The sequence below is a fragment of the Bombus bifarius genome, unplaced genomic scaffold (genome assembly GCF_011952205.1).
Source record: "Bombus bifarius isolate JDL3187 unplaced genomic scaffold, Bbif_JDL3187 scf7180000009243, whole genome shotgun sequence".
Lineage (NCBI taxonomy): Eukaryota > Metazoa > Arthropoda > Insecta > Hymenoptera > Apidae > Bombus > Bombus bifarius.
Window position 1 is genome coordinate 3,096,825 of NW_022884989.1, and position 22,834 is coordinate 3,119,658.

Genomic DNA, 22,834 nt, shown 5'->3' on the forward strand with positions numbered 1-22,834 from the left:
AGCGCAATTCAAAGTAACATTAATCGAATCTCTCTCTTTCTGGACACCGCGAAGAAAGAGTTTCTTCATGGTGTAAAACCTAGCCAAGAAAAAAGAGAGGAAATTTTTAGTCCACTCTGTGAGTTGCCTTCAGAAGTCGCGACGTTGCTAATTCGATTTCGTACGTTCAGTCTTGAAGATCTGGTTCGTCGAAGCAAGCACGAGGAAACGTAAAACGAAACCGACGTTCCTTTCCTCTGTTTCCTCCGATTCTCGAGATTCGTCGATAAACGAGCAAGATGGAACTCGCTGGAGAAAACGAATCGAACTTTAAACGCCTTCGTGCCTTGGAACGAGCGAACGAGAAGAAAATCGGAAAGAAAAGCAACGAGAATAAACACGGCACACGTACCGCTAGCTTGCGATAAGTTTCGTTTCTTTGAATGACGAACGAGGACGAAATGGTGGCAATATAGAGTCCCACGTAGAATTCGAAAAGACGGCGAGATAGTCGAATCGCGTCTCTTTGATCTCCCCTGCTTCGTTCTCTCGTACGTTTAGCACCTCTGTTTGCAGGTTACTTGAATTTTTCTATTCTAAATATTCGGATTTGCTTCGCTATATTCCACGTTCGTGATGCGATTGGAAAGAAGAGGTGGCCACGAGTTTTCATAAGAGAACGTAGTATATCCTTTTTCTTTAAGATCGTGTGGGGAAACATGAAAGCTTCTGAGTATTTTCCAGGCACTTTTATCGTAGATGCTATAATCTTTGTCATTTCCTCCGGCTAATCTTTCTTCGAAAAGCTTTTTAATTTAGAAAGAAAGAAAATAAATCACCAATGCGAAAAATAATTAGAAGTTATGCGTATATATATTTCAAAACTATTAAAATTTCTTTTAATATTTTCCTCGATACCGGGATTTCTTAAAACAGGAAAAGGATTAACTATCTAAAAGGAATTGATAGTCGCAGGATTAAAGTACAGTAGTTACTAAAATTAACGGCGGTCGAGATTCTGTTTCGAGACTATAACCAAGACTGTCATTTCATCTCATTTAGAAACGAAAAAGCAAATATACGGTGGGGTGCTATATACAATAACCTCGAAGAAAAGGATTATTAGCGGGCAAAAAATTCAATTGGAAGAAGGAGTGAATGAGAGGAAACTTTGGGGCAAAACGCGCTGAAAATCGGACGTAGGAAAATGTGCCGCGTTAGTAAGCGGATGAATTCGAACGAAAACTTCTCTCGCGTCGAAAAAATGAACGACTTTACCGGGCTTCCACGAGGCTGCGAATTTAAGAGCATGAAAGGTACAACCGCGAAAAAAGGAAAGAAGGAACGTGGCGGGTATTAAGTAAGTTGAAAGAAAAAGGAGCGTAAAGGAAGCGTCCTGCATTGAGCAACCTTCTCCGGCTCTATATTCTTGTGCTTGCGATTCGTTCAAAATGACGGTGATCGAGGCAAAGTTAAATAGAAAGTCGGGAAAAATGTTGAATAGCGAATATCGAGATTTAGTCCAGAAGACGCAGTTTAAAAAGAAATTTCCTAATTTACAAAAATAAGCAGAGGGAGCGAATATCGAGATTTAGTCCAGAAGACGCAGCTTAAAAAGAAATTTCCCAATTTACAAAAATAAGGAGAGGGAGATTTAGGTACAGAAAATAAAATCGTAAAAGTCGTGAACAGAAGGATCTCTGTGATCTTAAGCGTCGAGAGAGAAAGGAAAGAATCGAAGAACAATGGCGAGTAAGCATAAAATTGTCGAGAAGCAGAAATCTTCCTTTAGTAGCGTTAATTGCTGATTTCTAGAGGGTCGAACAGAGAGCCAATCGATACTGGACCGATTGAATTGATTTTACGGCTACTGCTCGTTAAAAGATAGAACTCGTTCTGAGCAGTTGCTCGATTAAACGTTTCCCAACTTAACGATTCGTTTGAACAGGGAACGACGAGAGGAAAGTGACAATTGGCTATGATATTTGGGTCATGTTTCCTTTGACCATCGACACTGAAATGATAAACATTGGAACGAAATTACACAATTATTGTGAATCGCGCCTGTAGCGAAGCGAAATTCTATTTGACTTTAGAGAAACCGAGCAAGTACTGAAAAATGTCAATACTTGAAAGTCAAAGAATAACTTCAGCTTTTTGGCGTGATTTTCAAAGAACTGACGGTCCAAGATTATTCAAAGGCGCTTCAACATTATTTCGTGATTATTCAGTGTCGTCGTAAAGACATATTTCAAAGCCAATGTAATTTCAAAAATATTTCAAGATTATCGCAGACTTACGTCAAAGACGTTTAAAGATCCTTTTTAAAAAAATATTATATCTGACCATTGGATAATTAAAGCATTAAATTATTACTTGCCATCAAGACGCGTTTCCATCTTTCCGTTCGCATATTCGTTTTCGTGAAACTAAATAGTTAACAACAATTGTCGAATAAAGAGAAACCAGAAGCGGTAACGCTTCATCGATAAGATTTTAAATAACGTGAAAGCATGTCACGAACGGAGGAAGATTCAGAGATTAAGGATAGCGATCTTAGCCATGGAGCGATTACGGCAATTAAAGTGTTTCTGAGAGGAAGACGAGAGAAAAAGAAGGACGAGCGACGAAGGAGCAAAGAGAAACGAAACCTGCCGGGAGTAGGAGAATGATCATTAGAGTAATTGCTGTCTCGTCACGAAGCGGGTCAACAGTTTTTCCTCTTTCTGAACTGTGCTACACGCGCCGTCGGACGCCATCCGCGGTCAAAACTTCGCTATGACGGATGGTTCACCGATGAGAACGTCGCACCGTGAAAGTCGCAGAGATCTTCAAGATGGTGCAGCGAGTTGGAGCAGCGTTTTGTCTTTGTAAACTTGTTGCGATGCAATTAGGTATTTGGATAATTTATTGCGCTAAATTAAAAGGAAAACATACAAGATGACTTTAAAAATACAAATTCTGTACAATTTGACAGTCCTGAAGTGGAGGAAGGGCTGTAGTGAAGATATTTGTACTTGAAACTCTTGTTTATAATTTTACTGAATTTGTTTATAAATGCCGATACTAGAAAATATTATTCTCTGATGGTTTAGACAAATTTGAAAGCGGTGGTAGAAGAAACAGCTGTAATGGAAACATTAATACTCGAAGCTAATCGTTTCGTAGCAACTGGGATTGTGTGTAAGTTAGTACTTTAATTTTCTGTATGTAGAATTTTATTTGATTATGAAAACAAAAATTATAATATTTTATAATTATTACAGATATCTTACGGATTTCTTATTTCGATTTGAAATCTAATAACCATCAGTAATACTTACAAATATTCTTATCTGGTATCGGAAAAATGATATACAACTAATACTAATACAATATAACAGAAAACAAAGCGTAAAAGATATAGACATATAAATATTTACTTTGTAGATTGTCTTACATTATAGAAGGTTAAATTGTAGCATAGGAAAGTGAATCTGAACGCTTTTTGAGTGGATACAAAATTTCTGCAAAAAATCCTACATTTTGACAAACAAGTTAACAGAGCACATAGGGGCAATTGACATAAAAAGAAATATAATTTGATACTGGTAGTAGTAACAATAAGCAACTTCTATTTAATGTTTTCGGTTACCTATGTAAAGCGTCTCACATCGATGTAAACTCTTTGATCTAAAACATGGGATAACTAACATGCACAATCCTGTTAGAAGACGATGTTCGAATACATGCGATTATCCATGATACGTGACATCAATACGTGTAGTTTCTGATGGAAGCTGCATCGAACATCTACTGTGAAATTACGATGTAATCCAAAATACGGAGTTAATTATCTCTGAAACGGTAAATTCGTGAATTTATCGAAGGATTGGTCCCTTAACGAAGGAAGGGATGGTCAGAGGACCATTTATCAAGGCATTCGTTTCAAACGGAGTTCTGCTAAAGTACGCCACGAAATTTTGTCAACAAAATTCTCGAACCATATCTTGTAGAAAACTGAGCGAGGATATCCACTACGAAAGACACTTAACGAATTTTCAGTGAAATTAAGCGAGTAGAACCGGGTGAAAGCAACGAGACGACGAACAGAAGAGACTCGAAATATATGTATAAAAAACAGAAAGAAGATTTCTAGAAGAATAATAGCGAAACAGGAACAGAGTGAACGAAAAGTAATCCAACAAGTTTCTCAGACGAATAACTTCGAAGAAAAGGTGGAAAAAATATTCTTCGTTTACGAGGCTCGAATCATATTCTTTAGATGTCCGATGGTGTTTCTTAATTTTAATAAAAGCGACTCATCTGTTCTCCTTGAAACACGAGATCAGATTCACGAGAAATATCAAACATCTGGCCTGATTACAAGATTTCGTACAACCAACGCTCGAATCTCGTAATTAAACGAATACTATCTCGTTAGAGCGTTTGACATTTCCTAAACCCAATGAAAGCGAATATTTTACTTCCGAACGAGTAGCGAACTTCTAGCCCACGTTCTCGAGAACGGATAAACATATTAGATTGTAAAATGTAAAATATTCAAGATATGCAAGAAATTGCAAAATATGCGGGAGCTTCAAGCTCTTCGCCTACGGTGTATATCGTTATATACTGAAAGTATGACGTTTACTTACAGTAGAATTTTCATAAGAATTGAATGCCGATTTATTCTGTTTCGCGTCGTGTATCTTTTGTTCGACATTTTTTCGCTGTCCTTATCGCTATGGTACAACGAATACGCACAAAATTCGAGTTATTCTTCCATAGGAATTAAAACCCAGTTATTTTACGACCATAAGCGTACATGCGTAACGTGTATATTTTCTACGAGGATGGTGCTACGAGGATCGGTAGATTCACTGTTGGTTTCCTAAATTTTCTTCCAGCGACACGAGTCTTGAATTTGAAACGTGACATTCGGAAGAATAATATTTTTGAAGAACAACGTTAAAAACGGTATATCTGAAGAAGAAAAATACGTAAATCCAAAGAGATGCGTCCAAATTCGTGTAATTGGAATTCACTGATTTTTCTCATTACCTATAACTTTTCGTTCATCTAACAGAAATTCAAATATACAATTCGAACAAATAGATTCAATCGATATAATCGAATCAATTTAATCGGCTACGGATTAAAATTTCATTCCAACGAGTGAAATTCTATCGTGTTTCCATTAGTAAATTTATTTCGTTAAAAAGCAACATTTACCGCTACAGTCCGTCCAAATCAACTTGGTACAGGTCACGGTCGTTATACGTTACGTACGCAGGTATAGCAACTCTTGTGGTGAGCACGAGATTCTTAACGTCGTACGATATGCTTTGCAAATCGGCCCACGGAGCGTTGCGTGAAAATAATACACGCGCATTGGAGCAAACTGGGATAGTCAACGAGGGTGAATGGAAATGGGAAGAGTTAAAGTGTATTTGGGCGAGAGGGTAGCTTGGCTAACAGTCGGCGTTACTTCCGTTTCCGCCCCAGTAATCAAATCTCTTGACTCGGTGGGCGCAAATTAAAATCGTTTGCTGGCAACTGCGAAACGCGGCTGGCCCGTGGCAGCTCCACGATATTCAACAACGGAAACATGAAGAGAGCTGCGCAACGATCGGTGGAAAGTAAGAGACAAAAGGACATTCGCGTCGAGAGAACGCCGACAATGAGGCCTTTCATCGCCTCGATCTGTTCTAGAGAGCAGCAACACTCGAATTCGACGCGGAATCGTAGAAATTAGACGAATGATTCTTTTTTCTGTTTTTTTTTTTTTTTTTTTGTGGACAATGAGCGAGTTCAAAGTTCGTGAGAAGCTTGAAGCTTGGAGTTACTTAAGGTAACCGGAAATCGTGTGTCGTGATGAAGATTCTTCTTGGGTTTTGTTAGCTCCTAATCGAAATGTATATGTTTGAAAGATACTTGGAGAAGGTGAGATAACAAAATACGAAACGTTATAGAAATGATGTAATTTTAGGGGATACGTTGCTTGAAACAATGAAAAGACAGTGCCGCTATAAAATTTTTATTGCTTCAACCATGCAAACGGAAGTCTTCAAGAATTGTATAAGCTTGCTAGGGTGATACTGTTATTCGTGCGATGCGGCAATAAAAATTGAACTTTCTGCTATGATAAAAATTTTGTGACAACCATTCAAAAGGAATATACAGACGCGGGTAATAGAAAAAAATTAAGTAACGCAGAAAACGGTCCTCGAACTGTCTCAGGATATGAGGAACTGATCCACTTAAAAAGAATAACGAAAATAAGAAGGTTAAATCGAAAGGAATGATGAGAAGAAGGGTACGAATGAGACATGAGAGTGAAATACGTAAAAGCAACAAATCTTATGAATTTAATTGATTCCATTGTTTATAAGGTGCCTGATCGATTCGAGATATTTCACCGGTTTAATATGTTTTAATAAATAAAATAAAAAAATATATAATACTGTACCTTTTAATACTGCTCCTCGTTCTTTCTAAACAAACAATTTCTTGAAACAATCGAGTTCGATAAATGGAGCACCGAATTGATAACGCAAAAAATGATCTCCAGTAAATCAACACTGAAAATACCAAAACAAAACCTGACATTCTGCAACTCAATTATCGAAATGTACTTCACGCGAGTTTGCACGAATGTTTACTAACTTTGTATATTTACGAGCCATCACGCGGTCGAATGTTTGTAGGAAAAACACGTCTGACCTGTTCGATTCGACTTCAAATATTCGACTAAGGAATGGTTTTCCCATGTCCCATGAACAGTACAAATTAACCGATGTGTGTTCGTGAGAGAGTTGGTTCGTTTATCTTCAGACTTCCTGGTGTCGCGCAAATAGAATAATGCAAGAACAGCAGAGTACACGAGACGCGTTGTAAGATAAGATCGATAAAGGGGCTGAAAATATATTTTATTCGATGATAACGTAAAATTTTATTCGAGGTTCCTTCTATTTATAAAGGATTTTGTCATTTTTTAACGGTCAAAATATCGATCAAAAAATATTAAAAATGTCGTAGAAATAATTTTTTATTCGTCTTCTTAACAAGATATTTTCGCGTTAAAAACATCAAGTTTAGGATAGGTGAAAAATTGATTTATAGGTTAAATATTGCATTGGAATTGTAAAAGTGGTTTCGTAGAGAGGAAATAGGAAATTTTATGTTTAATAGATTTTAGGTTTAAAACGAGGTTTTGCGCCTGATCAGATGCTATTTTTACTTCTTCTCAAATTCTACTGGCGAAATTAAAGAAATACAACGTTCTCCGGAAGATCCGAAAAAACAAGTGAACAAAATGAGAAACGTTCATTCAAGACTGAACACGATCAGTAATTTCATTGTACAATCCCATCCAATATCATGCAAATTTAGTGCCCCAATTATAGTGAAATAGTATCTTCTATCTTTCTTCTTCCATCTGCTAGAGTTTAGATATAAAACTATAGCTCGACTCTACTATTCCTTTACTTACTCTCTATCATAAAAATAGATTAAAAAAAAGAAAAAATACACGTCACAACGTTTGGAGTCTGATGGTACACTTGGAATGAAAAGAAAAAAGTCAATAATTAAATATCTCAAAATTATTTCTTTTCCAGTATTTTTAGAATTTAAATCTTTTTAAAATGAATGAAAAAAAAACGTTTTTACATGTAAATTTCCAATATAACGCACTTTCAAAATAATACCATTTCTAGGTTAATTTACATAATTTATTTATAAATTCTTAAATTTGTCCAAACTTTCAACATTCTAATTATCAATTTTTGTTCCACTTTCCAGTATATCAATAATAGTTAATTGTTGATATTATTAATGAAAGCTCGCATAAGTAAATCGTGGCTAGGTAGATCGTTCGAAAATTTCATTGACATTGCACTTGACTTCATCAGCATCTGAATAGTCGTGCCGGTATTACCCGTTTATTGACCATCAATTAATTAGCTGGCTAATTGAAAGTTTGATTGGCCAAGCCAGCTGTAGCACTACTACAACATGGGCATATTATTCCGAGTTGGTTCGATCTGCTGCCGGAAATCTCGGCGATTAGTAAATCGAAGCGGATTGATCCTCTTGAAAAGATAAATTGTCCACTACGTGTAGTTAGTTTGATATTAATTTTTATAAATGCTATCTGACTCGAAATTTGTTGATGTAAAGTGTACGATAAAAATTGTGTTATAAAAAGGGACAGACTCTTAACGTAAAAGTAAGTCGAAACGTGATGAACAATTTTTGAGAATTTTGGAAATTCATCGGGGCATAATTTGATTTGGTAAACTTCTCGCTATATGCAAATAATTTGTGTAATACTTAATAAATTACACATTTTTACCGACTATTTTCAATTCTATTATTATTTAATAGTTAATGGAGAGACTTTGCTTCGGATGATCGATATATTTTGTTATAAATTATATACGAACGGAGCAGTGAAATAACTAAAAATTCGTAATTTATTTCTCGATCCCTTGCAATTGAAATTATCGCAGAAATTTTGAAAAGAATAATCCTTACGTGATGACAACTATTTCATAGCAGAGTTTTCCTTTATAATTTGATTTATGCTTCACCACGAAGTTAATTAGAATTTAATTAAGTTAAATAGAACTAATTAAAACTATGACAGTATTTGAATCACGTCTCCAAGTTTATCGTTTACGACAACGTAACAACAAGCGTCTATGAGATTTAACTAAAGTTCTCCATACATCGCATCGTGCAGATCACAAATGTTAAAGTATCGAATAAAACTTAAGTAATCACGTTAGAAAATTAATATGACTTGAACAATTTGCCAAATCGTTTCAAGATTCTAGAAAAAAAATTCAGACTGTATCGAATCAAATTATTACTTACTCGTCGAATTTCCCAAATCCTCTTCTGAAAAAACCGAGAGCTCGCACTCGCTTGTCCTACTTTCTCGATATTGTAGCGTGTCCCTTGAATATGAAGTGTCTTAAATATTTTACATGCTTTTGATGATAAGGAAAAAATGTTGGAGGAAAATATTATTCGCAGCGGCAAATATTACGATAAACGAAACCTTTTCTCGAAGCTTCCAGATTATCAGTATACTTTTATTAATTATCACCAACGTATTATACAGGGTGGTTGGTAACTGGTGGTACAAGCGGAAAGGGGGTGATTCTACGCGAAAAAAGAAGTCGAAAATATAGAATAAAAATTTTTCGTTCGAGGCTTTGTTTTCGAGAAAATCGATTTTGAATTTTCGCTCGGTACGCGTGCACTTTATCACGTCTCGTTATAATGGATCTCACTGTAGATCTCGACTGACGTTTTTTTTTATTCTATAAATTTTTATTCTATATTTTTTATTCTATATTTTCGACTTCTTTTTTCGCGTAGAATCACCCCCTTTCCGCTTGTACCACCAGTTACCAACCACCCTGTATATATAATAATAATATATATACATATTTTTACAATCATATCCAAATCGCTGAGATGAAGATCAATCTAGTGATCCACGATCTCTATGATATCTGTCATACCTATAATCAGTATGAAGAATATAAAATAATACAAAATACTGTAAAATAATACAAATTAATATAAACGATGAAACATCTATCATCGAACGATCGGAAGAAAAAATGACTTATTTTAACAAGTGTTGAAAATGATCGACTTCTCACATGTACTTTTGTAAATAAAATATCGACGACTTCGAAATTTCAAAGGATGTAACGCCGAGAAAAGAAACGTTTCCCTCGTCGTAGTATTTACTCCATCGAAAGGAATAACGTTTCCCTTTGAAATTTACTACCACCATCGAAAACAAGCAATATTTAAGACACCGAAATTAGGCAAGTCACCCTATATATCAGTCTCATTTGTAGCACAAGATTTACGTCCCCTATCCTTCCGTGCGATTACCCGTAGCCAGTTCTAGAGTATTTTTCACTCCCCGTAGAGTATCGATTTAGAAAAGGACGGTCTCCTTGGGCCACCCTCCGTTAGTCGGCCTCCGCGTAAGACCGGCTCGTCTGTGACTTTCGTCGCAGCGACCAAATTTCCTGCAATTGTTCTCCCGTTAAACCGATCGAACACACCAATCGATCAAATTATAACGATCCACGCATAGGACAATTTCACAATGAAAGTGCACAAAAATTCAAGCATCGATGCCATTTGACTTCGATCGTAAATATTCGTATTTACGGTACATATATAGATACGATTTTACTATACATACATATATATCTAGATTTACATACAAATATATATATATATATACAGATAGCACAAAGTTTCATGGTACATATAATTATTAAACGACATTATACACAGTTACACGATACATACATATAGTTTCTATCGTAGATATTAATTTTACGATAATCTACGATATTTTGAATCGCGAACATCTTCGATCGTGGGAACGGTACACGTACAAACACACACACACACACACGCACAAGCACCAAACATAGACTCTGTCGACATGATGAAGTGGATTGTGGCCATGGCTCGAAGATTTTTTTACGAGCATTAGGTATGAGATCGACGTTCGTCGAGGACGGGCAAGCATCGGCGATCGTCCCCGCTGCAATCGGCGATGCGAATTTAACGAGTTAGTAGCATGGGCATGTGTGTCTGTCTGTCTGTCCGAATAGCACGTTAACGTCCAATCTGTCGTAATATATATGTTTTCTATACGTGTGTATCACTGTGTGTGTATATATATATATATAATATATAAATGTATACACTTTTATATGTGTATATCCAAGTATGTGAAAGTAATGTGTTGTATGTATATATATATATACCAATTTAGATTATTTTTAAGGATATAATTTGTTTCGAAGTGGTAGTGATTTGGGTTACAATGTTAATAATTTTTAGGAAGAAGAGAAATTTTGGGAAGATTTTGTTAATATTAAAATTAGCTACTGATAACGTATAGCAGTGTACACAGTGAATGTATTCGATTCTTCAAAATATCATCCGATTAGTTTCATATGTTTCAAACTAGCCATCGATATGCAGAGTCGTCGCTTGTCACGTATAGTTTCACACGTGACATATTTTCGTAACTTCAAGAGATACATCGAGTTTCTCTATAACAATAAACGCGAAACTCCAGTTAGCAGAAAAATCAGAAACCAACTATATTACACCTCAAACCATAATATAATCATACTCCTATCTCGATAGAAAATCACTCACACAGTTAATTTTATTTAAGTGACTTGCATGGTTCTGAAGACAATCGTGGAAAGAAGAGGTCCAAAACTACTGTGAAAGACTCTCTGATCGTTCTAATGTCGAATTTAACACGTTTCGTTAATCGGGTGAATTATTCGATTTTGATAGACGTGTTCGTTTAATATGAAACAGCAACAATACGTACCAGTCGATTTTCTCATTCCCGAATTGCTGCCACCTCGAATTAGAAATGAAAACTTGTCAAATGTATTCCTCACACGATTTACGCCGAGCTTTTGCACGCTTACGAGGTGGCTGCCATGAAACGTGACCTCTGAGTGCTGAGTTCGATGGTTGTTACATTGTTATATACTATAGATGTGCATGAGCCTATCGGTATGATCGTTTGAAAATATAAATACACCGATTATGGTTACATGTATACACGTAAATGTGTCTTAATAATGTTTTTTTTTTTTATTTTATTTTACTTTGGATCTAATATGGATCTCTATATACGGTTTTTAAAGTACATACTTTTGCAGAAAAAAAGCAAAGTAAATTTAAGGAGATATACTTCCTTCGAGGATTCTATGTTACTGAGAAAATCGATGTTTAAGTGTAAATAAAAAAAATAGGGTGTATCTACATGATTCTTTTGTGTAAATATTATAATCAGGAGAGAGATACTGTGTTAGTCGTTAATTTTAACGTGTAATATGTTTAATTAACTTTTCATGCCACGCTGAATTTAAGGTAAACGTAACTCGGAGAAAATATTGACGTAATCCAGTTTACCTGTTGCTAGACATCTAAGAATACGAAGAAAAGAAACGTGCAATTCAAACGAAATTAAATGTCCTCGTTGGCAATACTTGCACATCCATGGAAACGAAAATGGGAAGCTGAAATTTTGTAAACTGGTACGCGCATAGCCAGAAATTGAAGCTTCCGGGCAACCGAACAAAGTCCTGGCAAGCTTTTCAAATATCATTTCCAGTTTACGCTGGCAGGCAACTTCTTTTAAGAAAATTACAGAATTTTTAATTAACCTACGTCTTTCCTTCAAAATACGACGAGCTACGAATCGACAGATTTTATTAAACGATACGTTACGCAGCAAGCTACAAATAAATTCAATTTTACATAGAATCGTTTTGCGTTTGCGTATTAGAAGCTGCAATTGGAAAATTTTAATCTCCATTGGAAAAATTAAATTTCATTTAGGCATAAATTCCATAAAAGCGATATCACCATCAATTTGACAAAATCCGCTTTTAATCTATTAAGAATCTCGCCGTGGTACAATGCGCGAAATTCGAGTAAGTGCAGACTTATTGAACGGACAAGATTAAACGAAAAGTCAGTGAATTCGAAAATCTGTGAGAATTATGAAACACGAGAACTTAAACATTTGAATATTTCAATACACTTGAGAGTTTCGCTATTTGAATATCTAGAAACTTGGAAAATTTGACAATTAGACAGTTTGAACATTTGATAATTTGAAATATTCAGAAATTTCCGATCTTCAATCTTATCTATCAAACTTATCTCGTCTCTTCGTAATAAATTTAAAATCAACGACTGTTTCGATACGTCCAAAGTAACTTCATCCCTAAAAATAAGATTCTCCCGTTGGCGGTATTCGGTTACTTTCATCGAAAATGGTTCCCTAATTGTTTCCAGCATGATGCATTCGCATGAAATTCACTGTACGACGTAAAATTCCAATAGATTAGCAGTAAAAGTTTTATTGCCCTAGGAAGTACGGCCTACTTTCGAATCTCGTAACTGGTAACCCCCTGTCCACGATTCACCGTACGCTGTTGAAACGAATTGAACCGGTAGAACGGATCGTAACGTGTTTTAACACACGACCCTCCTGAAGAACATAATCCTCTTTTCTACCTAAGCGTGTGGATTTCCTGATTTTACTACTTTTTTACCGGTGCCTGCCGGTTATCCGTCATTTTGTACCATCAAGACGGTATTCGAATGTTAGATCGTCGATCAAAACACTGGAATTGCACGGGACAGATTAAAGAACGTAAGAAGAATTGTGTGGCAGAAAATAGCGCAATGGATATTTATTCGTGTGAACAATTCGAGGTGATAATATGTATCGAGAATAGTAAACGTAGGATGTATCGTAGAGAATATGTGAAAACGGTATGAAAAAGAAATACGTAGAACGTGTAAGAGACTAGAGAATAATAAAAAAATTACTTGTCTTTTTATATTACTTACTATGTAGTTAGTTCACAAAGGATATAAGCTAACAAACACGAAGATGGTACCCCGCTGGGGGTAGCCACCCACACGTTATATTATTATACCACTAAGCTATGATATTTTACCAAATGTCCTACTGGACAAATTGTAGAATTTAAATAAATAAAAAAAAAACTATGTAGTTAGTTAAAAATTCGAAAAGATATCAAAAAGGATATGACAGAGAAATGAGAAATATTCTCACACTGGTGAAAATTTCCATTAGATTTCTGAGGAACATTCGATAAAATTTGTATCTTAAAGTTTTGCATTAAAAACCAACGATATGAAAATCTATTTGTAAACTATGCAGAGAGTTATTAACTCGAATAGAATATATTCCATAGCTAAACAGATGCGATAACGACATCGTTGAACTCGTCATGACGTGATTGGATCTTCAAAGATGCAATAATAGGAATATTAACAAAAATGCCATATAATTTACAGCATTCAAAAGACATTAAATTTCTCTCGTTTTCTTAGATACAGTAACAGGTAAAGTTTCTTTCTATCGAATACAATAAATGTCGACTAAACTTTCTGCTAGGTAAGTAGAAAGGTAGGAAAAACCCTAAGAAGCGAATTCCGGGGAGTGCAAATATCGTTTTTGGGGCACGTATCGCGTTAGGCAAGTTACATAAAACGTTTGTCTAATCTTCGATTAACTTCCACAGTGATCTGCGCCCAAGGTCTGATCGCAAAAGACAAGAGCGGTACATCTGATCCGTACGTGACTGTCCAAGTCGGTAAAGTGAAGAAACGAACCAGGACCATGCCGAGGGAATTGAATCCAGTTTGGCACGAGAAGTTTTACTTGTGAGTAATTTTTTCGTAACCTTACAAGTTCATCTTAAACGCGATATGAATATCAATATCGGTTGGTATAAGAAGAGAAAGATGGAACGATGGAAATATCAATTCCTTTTCTATAACAGATAACTTACGAAGTGTTAATTGAACGTCAAAACGTCTACGATTAATAAAACGAACCACTCTTTCCCAGAGATTGTAAAACCTAAATTGTAATTTCGATATACCTGTCATTTACGTTTCGCTTAATTTACTTTTCAAAATAATTAAAATTGCAACGAGACTCCGTTTATTGAAACGAAATTTTTGTTATAACAGTTAATGAAACGAACTTCTACCAATGATTGAGTTCGATTATTTAAAAAAATCATATGTAGTGTGGAAGAACTTCGATTATTACACATACACATACATATGTACGCAGTTTTTATTAGCAAAGTTCTACTACACCGTGCATCCTTCGACGTAAATATTTTACCAAAGTTCGACTACATAATCCTATGGAAAGAGTTCGTCGAATTTTCCATTCTTGAATAATTGAAATATTTATACGTATAAATAACACAATCTGATATAACGTCCAAACGATCCTTTAATTAATCAAGCACAAGGATCTTGACTGGAAATCCCAATCGACGTTCAAACACAATCTCTAAAATCTGCTAATTGATAAACTCGAATTACCATTTATAGCGAATGCCACAACTCGTCTGACCGAATAAAAGTGAGAGTATGGGACGAGGACAACGACTTGAAATCCAAGCTACGGCAAAAGTTGACAAGGGAGAGCGACGATTTCCTTGGACAAACGATCATCGAGGTGCGTACGCTGAGCGGCGAGATGGATGTGTGGTATAACCTAGAGAAGAGAACGGATAAGAGCGCTGTATCCGGCGCGATCAGGCTGCACATCAGCGTTGAGATCAAAGGCGAGGAGAAGGTCGCCCCTTACCACGTGCAGTACACCTGCCTACACGAGAACCTCTTCCATAGCTTATGCGAAAAGAACGACGGCGTGGTGGCTCTACCTCAAGCGAAAGGAGACGATGCCTGGAAGGTGTATTTCGATCCACCTGGAGAAGAGCTCGTCGATGAATTCGCGATGAGATACGGCATCGAGAGCATCTATCAAGCAATGACGTGAGTCGTCTTGTTTATGAAAGTATATAACGTAGCTGGCGGCAGTTATATTCAAAGTTATTAAGCGTTTGGCAGAAAACATTCTCCGACGGGCTGAATAGCTTAATTGCTAAAGGCAAACGTTTAGCAAGCATAAGATCACCGTTCGAAACTCTCGTTCCAACAATCCGATCGACCGAATATTCTCTTCCACATTCTTAAGACTCTGTTAGAAACAAACGCCGCCAACAAAGATGACGTTATACGAAGCTCTTTTTTTCGAAATTTGTACGGTCAAATTTGAAGACCGAGCCTTAAGGATCTTATGCTTGATAACTCTATAGTGTACCTTACTTGTGTTTTACTGAGGACAAGTAAGAACTTGATAAGCATACGAGACCCTGAATACACGATTGGCTTAGTTTTCTCTTCTCTGTCTTATAAATAAATTAACTTTTAAACGCGAGGAACACCTCAGTTTGCACTTGATTTTCGGTATACTTGTTCTCTTCTCTAATGAACAATACATATTTGGCATAAAAGTAAAGCTTAAATTTTGCTTGTCGTATACGAACGTGTTACGTATTTTTGAAGAGATACAGGCAAAAGTACGGAATGCATTACGATATCATCGGAAGCTACTGAGCGTTAAAATCATTATGTTATCAAGTTTCATTAGTAATCGTGTCTTTTCAAATGTTTTTCCAGGCATTTTCACTGCCTCTCCACGAAATACCTGTGCCCGGGTGTGCCAGCGGTAATGTCCACCCTGCTGGCGAACATAAACGCATATTATGCTCATACGAGCGCGAGTTCCGCTGTTTCGGCCAGTGATAGATTCGCCGCCAGCAATTTCGGGGTAAGTTGACACAATGGAACATCGAAGATTAGCTCTGTTTGATCCTTTAGATCGGGAAATAAATCAAGAAAGGATGAATGAAAGAACAGCGAGAATCTGACTGAGAAATGCTTCTACGATTCCCTATTGGCAGTCTAAGTTCTCACATTTATTTGGTTGCTTAGCTTTGGAAACTTTGCGGGAAGCGCGTTACGTATGCTTGTTCCAATTCCATAGTGAAATTCTTCAATTAAACTGTTTTTTTTTTTTTGTTTTGTTTCATTCGTTTCTTCTCCTCCCCTTCCGTCACTTCCAATGGCTGGACATTGACAATATGAACTTGCAGAGTTTGCTTTAATTGAAGTTTTAATTAACATCTTGTTCCCTTGTATTATGTCACGTTAGTTATCAAGGTACCGCGTTGATGAATTTTTGAACGCGAAATTGGAAATTGGAAATCAAAACTGAATTATTGTCGTCATTTCTGCTGTTAGATGCTCGTATTATGGATATAGTTTATTAATCAATGATATTGAAATTTGAATAATATATGTAGAAAAATGAAGTGAACTTGAAAGACCCTTCTACATTTAATTCTACTAGAAATGTAAAAGTATACAATTAATTTAAAACAGAGTTGCCGGAATTGCAGATTCTATCGTTCGGCACAGAGGATTGTTTCGGTAAATCAATGTAAATTTTTTCGAAAAAATTGTCAGCAGCGAAAAAACTGAGCGTTCCTGGTTTCGACGTTCTTGAATTATGCATGACTTTGTCTTGTACAGTGGTGAACGTGCGACCCAATAACTTTATCTTCGTTGCAAAAGCGCCAACAAAAGAAGAAAATAACTGAGCTGGACGCTAACGAAAGAAGATCGAAGGTTTACAACAAAAGCAACTATTTCAAAGTTGAGATGAACAGTAAAGGAAAGAGCAAAGAGCTTGATAAAACATCGAATAACGCAGAAAATAATTGAAGTGTTTTCTAATTTCCCGGGAATCTTCGAAGCTATTCATCGAAAAGATAAATTTTATTTATTCCATGATTCTCTTTTGCACGATATAAATTACGTGAAGAATATCGCAGAAGGCAGTATTGATGGTGAAAAGTAAATAAAAATACGATCGTTGAAAGGGAAAAGATATATTCGACATCGTCCTTGTTAATATCATTACTCGTCTTCAATTTCATTGCGTTCGACGCGATGCTTGGAAAATCTTCCCCCAAGGATTCTCCTTTTCTTTGGATGTTCATTTTTCTTCTGGATCTAGCCTACCTACAGAATTCTTTCCCATATGAGCACCTCAGGGATCGTAAAGTCCTGCTAACCGTAAACAACACCGTTGACTTACCTAACTGAATTATCAACAAAAGTCTGTCTTTTCGTCAAATAAAATACGACGATTCTGAAAATAAATTCAGTCTCCAAGCCAGTCGTTTAATTCGAACGTTTCTAGCTTTGTAATAATTATTGTTTTATTTATTTCTCATTACTGGTAGTAGTAGTAACTTTCCTATTGTTATTAATAATAAATAACAAGTTCTGTACACTATCCGTGCATTGAAGTATCGATAAACAAAGAGAAAAGACTGTTTTTAGCAAGGTTTTACGACATTGATAACATATAGCAGCATTGCATATAGAGACATGGAGAGTTAGCCATTGATAAGCATTTCAATTATTCTAACAGTATTAAGTAAATCTTTGTCGTATATTAAAATCTGTATCACAAAAATGTGAGATATTAATAGAAAATTATTTATTTGACAGTCTACCAGAAAATCCAAAATAGCGAAATTAGGAGTAGAAAGAGTTTATAATTAGAAATGTTACTGAATCTATAAAATTTTAACTATGTATGATATCATACATGTGTATATATACATATATTATGTAATATACAATATATTATAATACATAATAAATAATATATATTACATAATACATTATATACGATATTGTATTATGTATTAGTCGCAAAAATACAAAACCTTTCTACTCGTCGATATGCTTCCCTAAACGCCAGCTGCCTAAAAGCAAAATCCCACATATCTAATATATTTTCCGACCGAGATAAGTATAACATAACTTTTGATCGTTCCTGTTTGCCCGGGACGTATAAATGGCTGGACTGAGTGAAGACGAGGTCCTTCTCCCTGGCCGACGACGCCCGTAATTTATGGGAACTCGATATACCGACAAAATACATTTTCCTTGGTCGTTCACGGTCCATTTCTACCGTTCCAGAAAGAGAAATTCGTGAAATTACTGGATCAACTGCACAACTCGCTGCGAATCGATCTGTCAATGTACCGAAATAACTTCCCGGCCTCGAGCCAGGAGAAGCTGATGGACTTGAAGAGCACGGTCGACCTGTTGACGAGCATCACGTTCTTCAGAATGAAGGTTTTGGAGTTGTCCAGCCCTCCACGAGCGAGCACCGTGGTGAAAGATTGCGTGAAAGCGTGTCTTCGTTCGACCTATCAGTTTCTTTTTGAAAATTGTTACGATATCTACAACAGAGAATTCCAAGTGGATCCAAGCGAGGCGAAGAGAGACGCCGAGGATCATGGACCTCGCCTGGAATCGTTGGACTTCTGGCATAAGCTGATCGCGCTGATCGTTTCGGTGATCGACGAAGATAAGAACAGTTATGCCCCTGTCCTGAACCAATTCCCTCAGGAATTGAATATCGGTCAACTGTCGGCGGCCACCATGTGGTCTCTGTTCGCGGTGGACATGAAGTACGCGTTAGAAGAGCACGAACAACACAGACTGTGCAAGTCCTCGGCCTATATGAACCTTCACTTTAAGGTCAAGTGGTTGCACACCAATTACGTGAAGGACGTACCGCCGTATAAGGGCGCGGTGCCCGAATATCCTGCGTGGTTCGAACCGTTTGTTATGCAGTGGCTAAACGAGAACGATGACGTCTCACTGGAATATCTCCATGGTGCCTTCAGCAGAGACAAGAAGGACGGAGTAAGTATCCCTTTCCTTCAGGTTTAATTAAATCGATTAACTTGCTCGAAAGAAAATTTTTTCAATCTGTAAAAAAAAGATGATTCTCGTTGATTACGAGGGGTAGAAGAAGATCTGACGGTAGAAATATATCTTTTCCGATAGTTTTATAAAGAAGATATACTACCCTAAATCAATTACTAACTTTCTGAAATACGTCTTTTTCTTTTTCATCCGATGTAGCAAAATATATTGTACTTAAATTTATGAATGGTTTAACATTGTGTAAATTCACCGCAGTTCCAAAAGAGCAGCGAACACGCGCTGTTCAGTGTCTCCGTCGTCGACGTCTTCACACAATTAACCCAGTGCTTCGACGTGGTCTCCAAGCTGGAATGTCCTGATCCGGAGATCTGGAAGAGATACATGAAGAGGTTCGCGAAAACCATCGTGAAAGTGTTAGTCGCCTATGCAGATATCGTGAAGAAGGAATTCCCAAGTCACCTGAAGGAAGAAAGAATCGTACGTTTAACAGTCGACTATAACGATCAGATTTATCGATAAGATGTATTTCATTGGAGGATATTTTACAAGTAACAAGTCTCATTGTGTCCGTATATCATTTTCAAGTAAGAATCGTCTTCTTTTTTAGGCTTGCATTCTCATGAACAATATTCAGCAACTTCGAGTACAATTAGAGAAGATGTTCGAGTCGATGGGTGGAGAAAAATTGGAAGAAGACGCGGCGAACATTCTGAAAGAACTTCAACAGCAACTGAACGGAGCACTCGACGATCTAGCCATGCTCTTTGCAAAGAGTTTGGAACCAAGGATAACAGCTTCGGTGAAAGAGTTAGGCGATTTATTGCTAGCCATTAAAGGAGGTGGACAGGTGCAACCTGCTCAAAGAAATAACGTAGCTGTGGAAGCTGATGAAGTGTTGCGTCCTTTGATGGATCTTCTCGATGGAAGTTTGTCGTTGTATGCCGAATCTTGTGAAAAGACTGTGCTGAAGAGGCTGCTGAAAGAATTGTGGAAGATCGTCATGAGGATTTTAGAGAAGACGGTGGTGTTGCCACCTATGTCGGATAAGAGCGTATGTTTTCCACTGTCGAAACTTTCGATGAATGTATGTTACACAGATAAATATATTTGTACATGTATTTTACAGATGATGTTCAAGAATCTGACGGATAATGCGAAGAACTTAGCCGCGAATGCGAAGATAGAAGACATGTCGAAACTGTTCAAGAACCACATGGTTGGTAAACCGGATGTGAAAAACGCACTGAGCGGTGTAATGGTGTGTTTAATCTAAATAGTGTATACTTAATATTTCCTTTCAATATTTTGAAAACTGTGCTCAATCGTTAGTAGGTAAAAAAAACCTTATGTTATTTTAATCTCATATCGTTCACAGGATATTTCTAAAGAAGTAGAGAAGAATCTTTCCCCGAAACAGTGTGCGGTCCTCGAGGTCGCTCTCGATACCATCAAACAGTACTTCCACGCGGGTGGAAACGGTCTGAAGAAGACATTCTTAGAGAAATCGCCAGAATTGCAGAGCTTACGATACGCCTTGAGCTTGTATACGCAAACAACAGACACCCTCATCAAGACTTTTGTTACGTCTCAGGTCAACCAAGGTAAGTCGATTCTTAAACAATTTATCAAATAGCTTCATAAACATTTTCATCTGGTATCAGGTAAAAGATCATCGATCGATATTAGAAATCAGAACTATATACATAATCACGGTTTTATTCGTTTTTCGTTTATCAGCATTGGTGATAATATATTACGAGCAAAGACAAAATTTTATTCGCTATAAATAACAAAAACAGGGGCGCAACTATAATGTGGAACTACTATCAAATAAACGAGTACTTTCTTCGCATCTGGATGGCAAATAAAAAGTATGTTTCTATCGCGTGAAAAGACAAACACAGTTGTCCAGCGCACAGTACATACATATCATCATATATGACAACTAACAAAATTCCAAACAAAGCGAGAATCTATAATTTGATCGATGTGCCAACTAAATTAAACGCTGCGAAGATATTAATCAAAAAATTGGCTTCCGCTATATCGCGACGCACGTTATCTACGAACGTACATGTTACCGTCAATTTCCATAAATTTATTCATCAACAGTATCTAATAAGACGCTCGTACAGGTACCACATGCAACCAAATACCAATCGCGTGAAGATCGAATTTAAAATCTGATTGAAACGTGAAAATTAACTCGTTGCGCCATGCACGCTCGTTTGCGATCATCATCCGTTCACATATACACATACACACACAGCGCGACATTTTTGGAAAATTCGTCACGAGGTACGAATACAACCCACGTAACCAAAATTATCGCGACAGTGCCGCTGAACAATGCGTCAAAGCTGCGTCAGCGTCAGCGTTCGATGAGCAGCGAAAGAGGTGGTGACGAAGGGGAAGGAGCCGAGGGTATGGAAAGCCTCGAGGAACCCCTTCGCCAGAGCAAGCCCTCTCTTCGTCGAGAGAGTCGACAAGGTACCAGAGAGCACTAGCCACCTTAGAGCAGAAGCCTCGGGAATTCTTCGCTGACTTCTGGCCACTTTTCGAACCTAGGCGCTCGTTTTAGGACGTAGTGAACTGTTTGTGATTGCATTATTCACCGAGCTGTCTTTTCGGGACTAGATAGGCTACTTGGCTGATAGTCTTTGGGCATTCATACTCGAATCGCCTATACCTCTATGCTTTCGTTCCAACCAAAATTAATATAATAGGTTAATAGAAACAGGGGTTTTTGAAAATAATACTTGGATTTGATCAATGGTTTGAAATATATATATATGTTGAATTTTTTAGTAATACTCTTTTTTTATTAATGGAGGAATTATTAATTGCAAAATTTTTCGAAAAGAATTTATATTGAAAATTTGGCATCTACGTGACTTGTTCCTGATTATAAAATAAAGAAATGGCTTTTTTGTATTGAAGTTAATTAAATTTGCTTAACTATATAGACGAAAGCATGGCAATAGTTTATTGGTTTAAGAAATAGATGCGTAACTTGAAACATAGTAATCTTTGAATGCTCATGTACAAATGCTACTAATATTAGCAACGTGTTATTGAACTTGAAATGTATTATGACTTAAACTGTTAATTTAAGCAGAATCAACCCTTTCGGTACAATAATTGCTTGTAAGAGTTCAGTTACGAGCTATAGGAATAACACGAGGCTAAATCATCCGAATGTTCATGAACAACTAGTATCGGAAGAGTCAAAAGCGTCCCGAAAACTTCTCGATGATCGATAGTTGTACTAGGTAACGCTGCTGCTATCACTACTACCGCTGTTGCTGCTAGATACTACCGAAAACCTTGCAAAACAACGACCATAGAAAATGGCCACCCCATTATGACTTATCTTGCACCCACGCGTATTCTACTTAATTTATGTGATCGCGAAGAAAATGATTCAGTAAATAGTTTATCAGACTCTGATCGTGACATTCAGTAATTCATTTCTTTTTGCTTTCTTATTCGACGACAAATGTAAAATTATACATTACATAGATTATAAAATCTTACAGGCAATTGTTCTGGACGCAATTTATAAAAATTGCGCGTGTGTTACACGCTCCAAGGGTTGCCATTTTCTAACATTGTCTTTTACACT

The 22,834-nt window shown here is 36.7% G+C and overlaps 1 protein-coding gene across 13 annotated transcripts in view; it reads left to right on the top strand.

The window, feature by feature from the left end:
- LOC117214741 (protein unc-13 homolog B-like) overlaps positions 1-22,834 on the top strand; it is a 371,198-nt gene that overhangs the window by 345,141 nt on the left and 3,223 nt on the right. For 10 of the 13 annotated variants that reach the window (XM_033461044.1, XM_033461046.1, XM_033461045.1 and 7 more), the window contains 9 exons: positions 14,109-14,250; positions 14,938-15,384; positions 16,072-16,222; positions 18,451-19,185; positions 19,465-19,686; positions 19,817-20,260; positions 20,336-20,467; positions 20,585-20,810; positions 21,547-21,699. In XM_033461044.1, coding sequence (XP_033316935.1) covers positions 14,109-14,250; positions 14,938-15,384; positions 16,072-16,222; positions 18,451-19,185; positions 19,465-19,686; positions 19,817-20,260; positions 20,336-20,467; positions 20,585-20,810; positions 21,547-21,699 — 2,652 coding nt within the window. The remainder of the gene's footprint in view (positions 1-14,108; positions 14,251-14,937; positions 15,385-16,071; positions 16,223-18,450; positions 19,186-19,464; positions 19,687-19,816; positions 20,261-20,335; positions 20,468-20,584; positions 20,811-21,546; positions 21,700-22,834) is intronic. The other 3 variants (XM_033461041.1, XM_033461043.1, XM_033461042.1) reach the window with 1 other exon arrangement.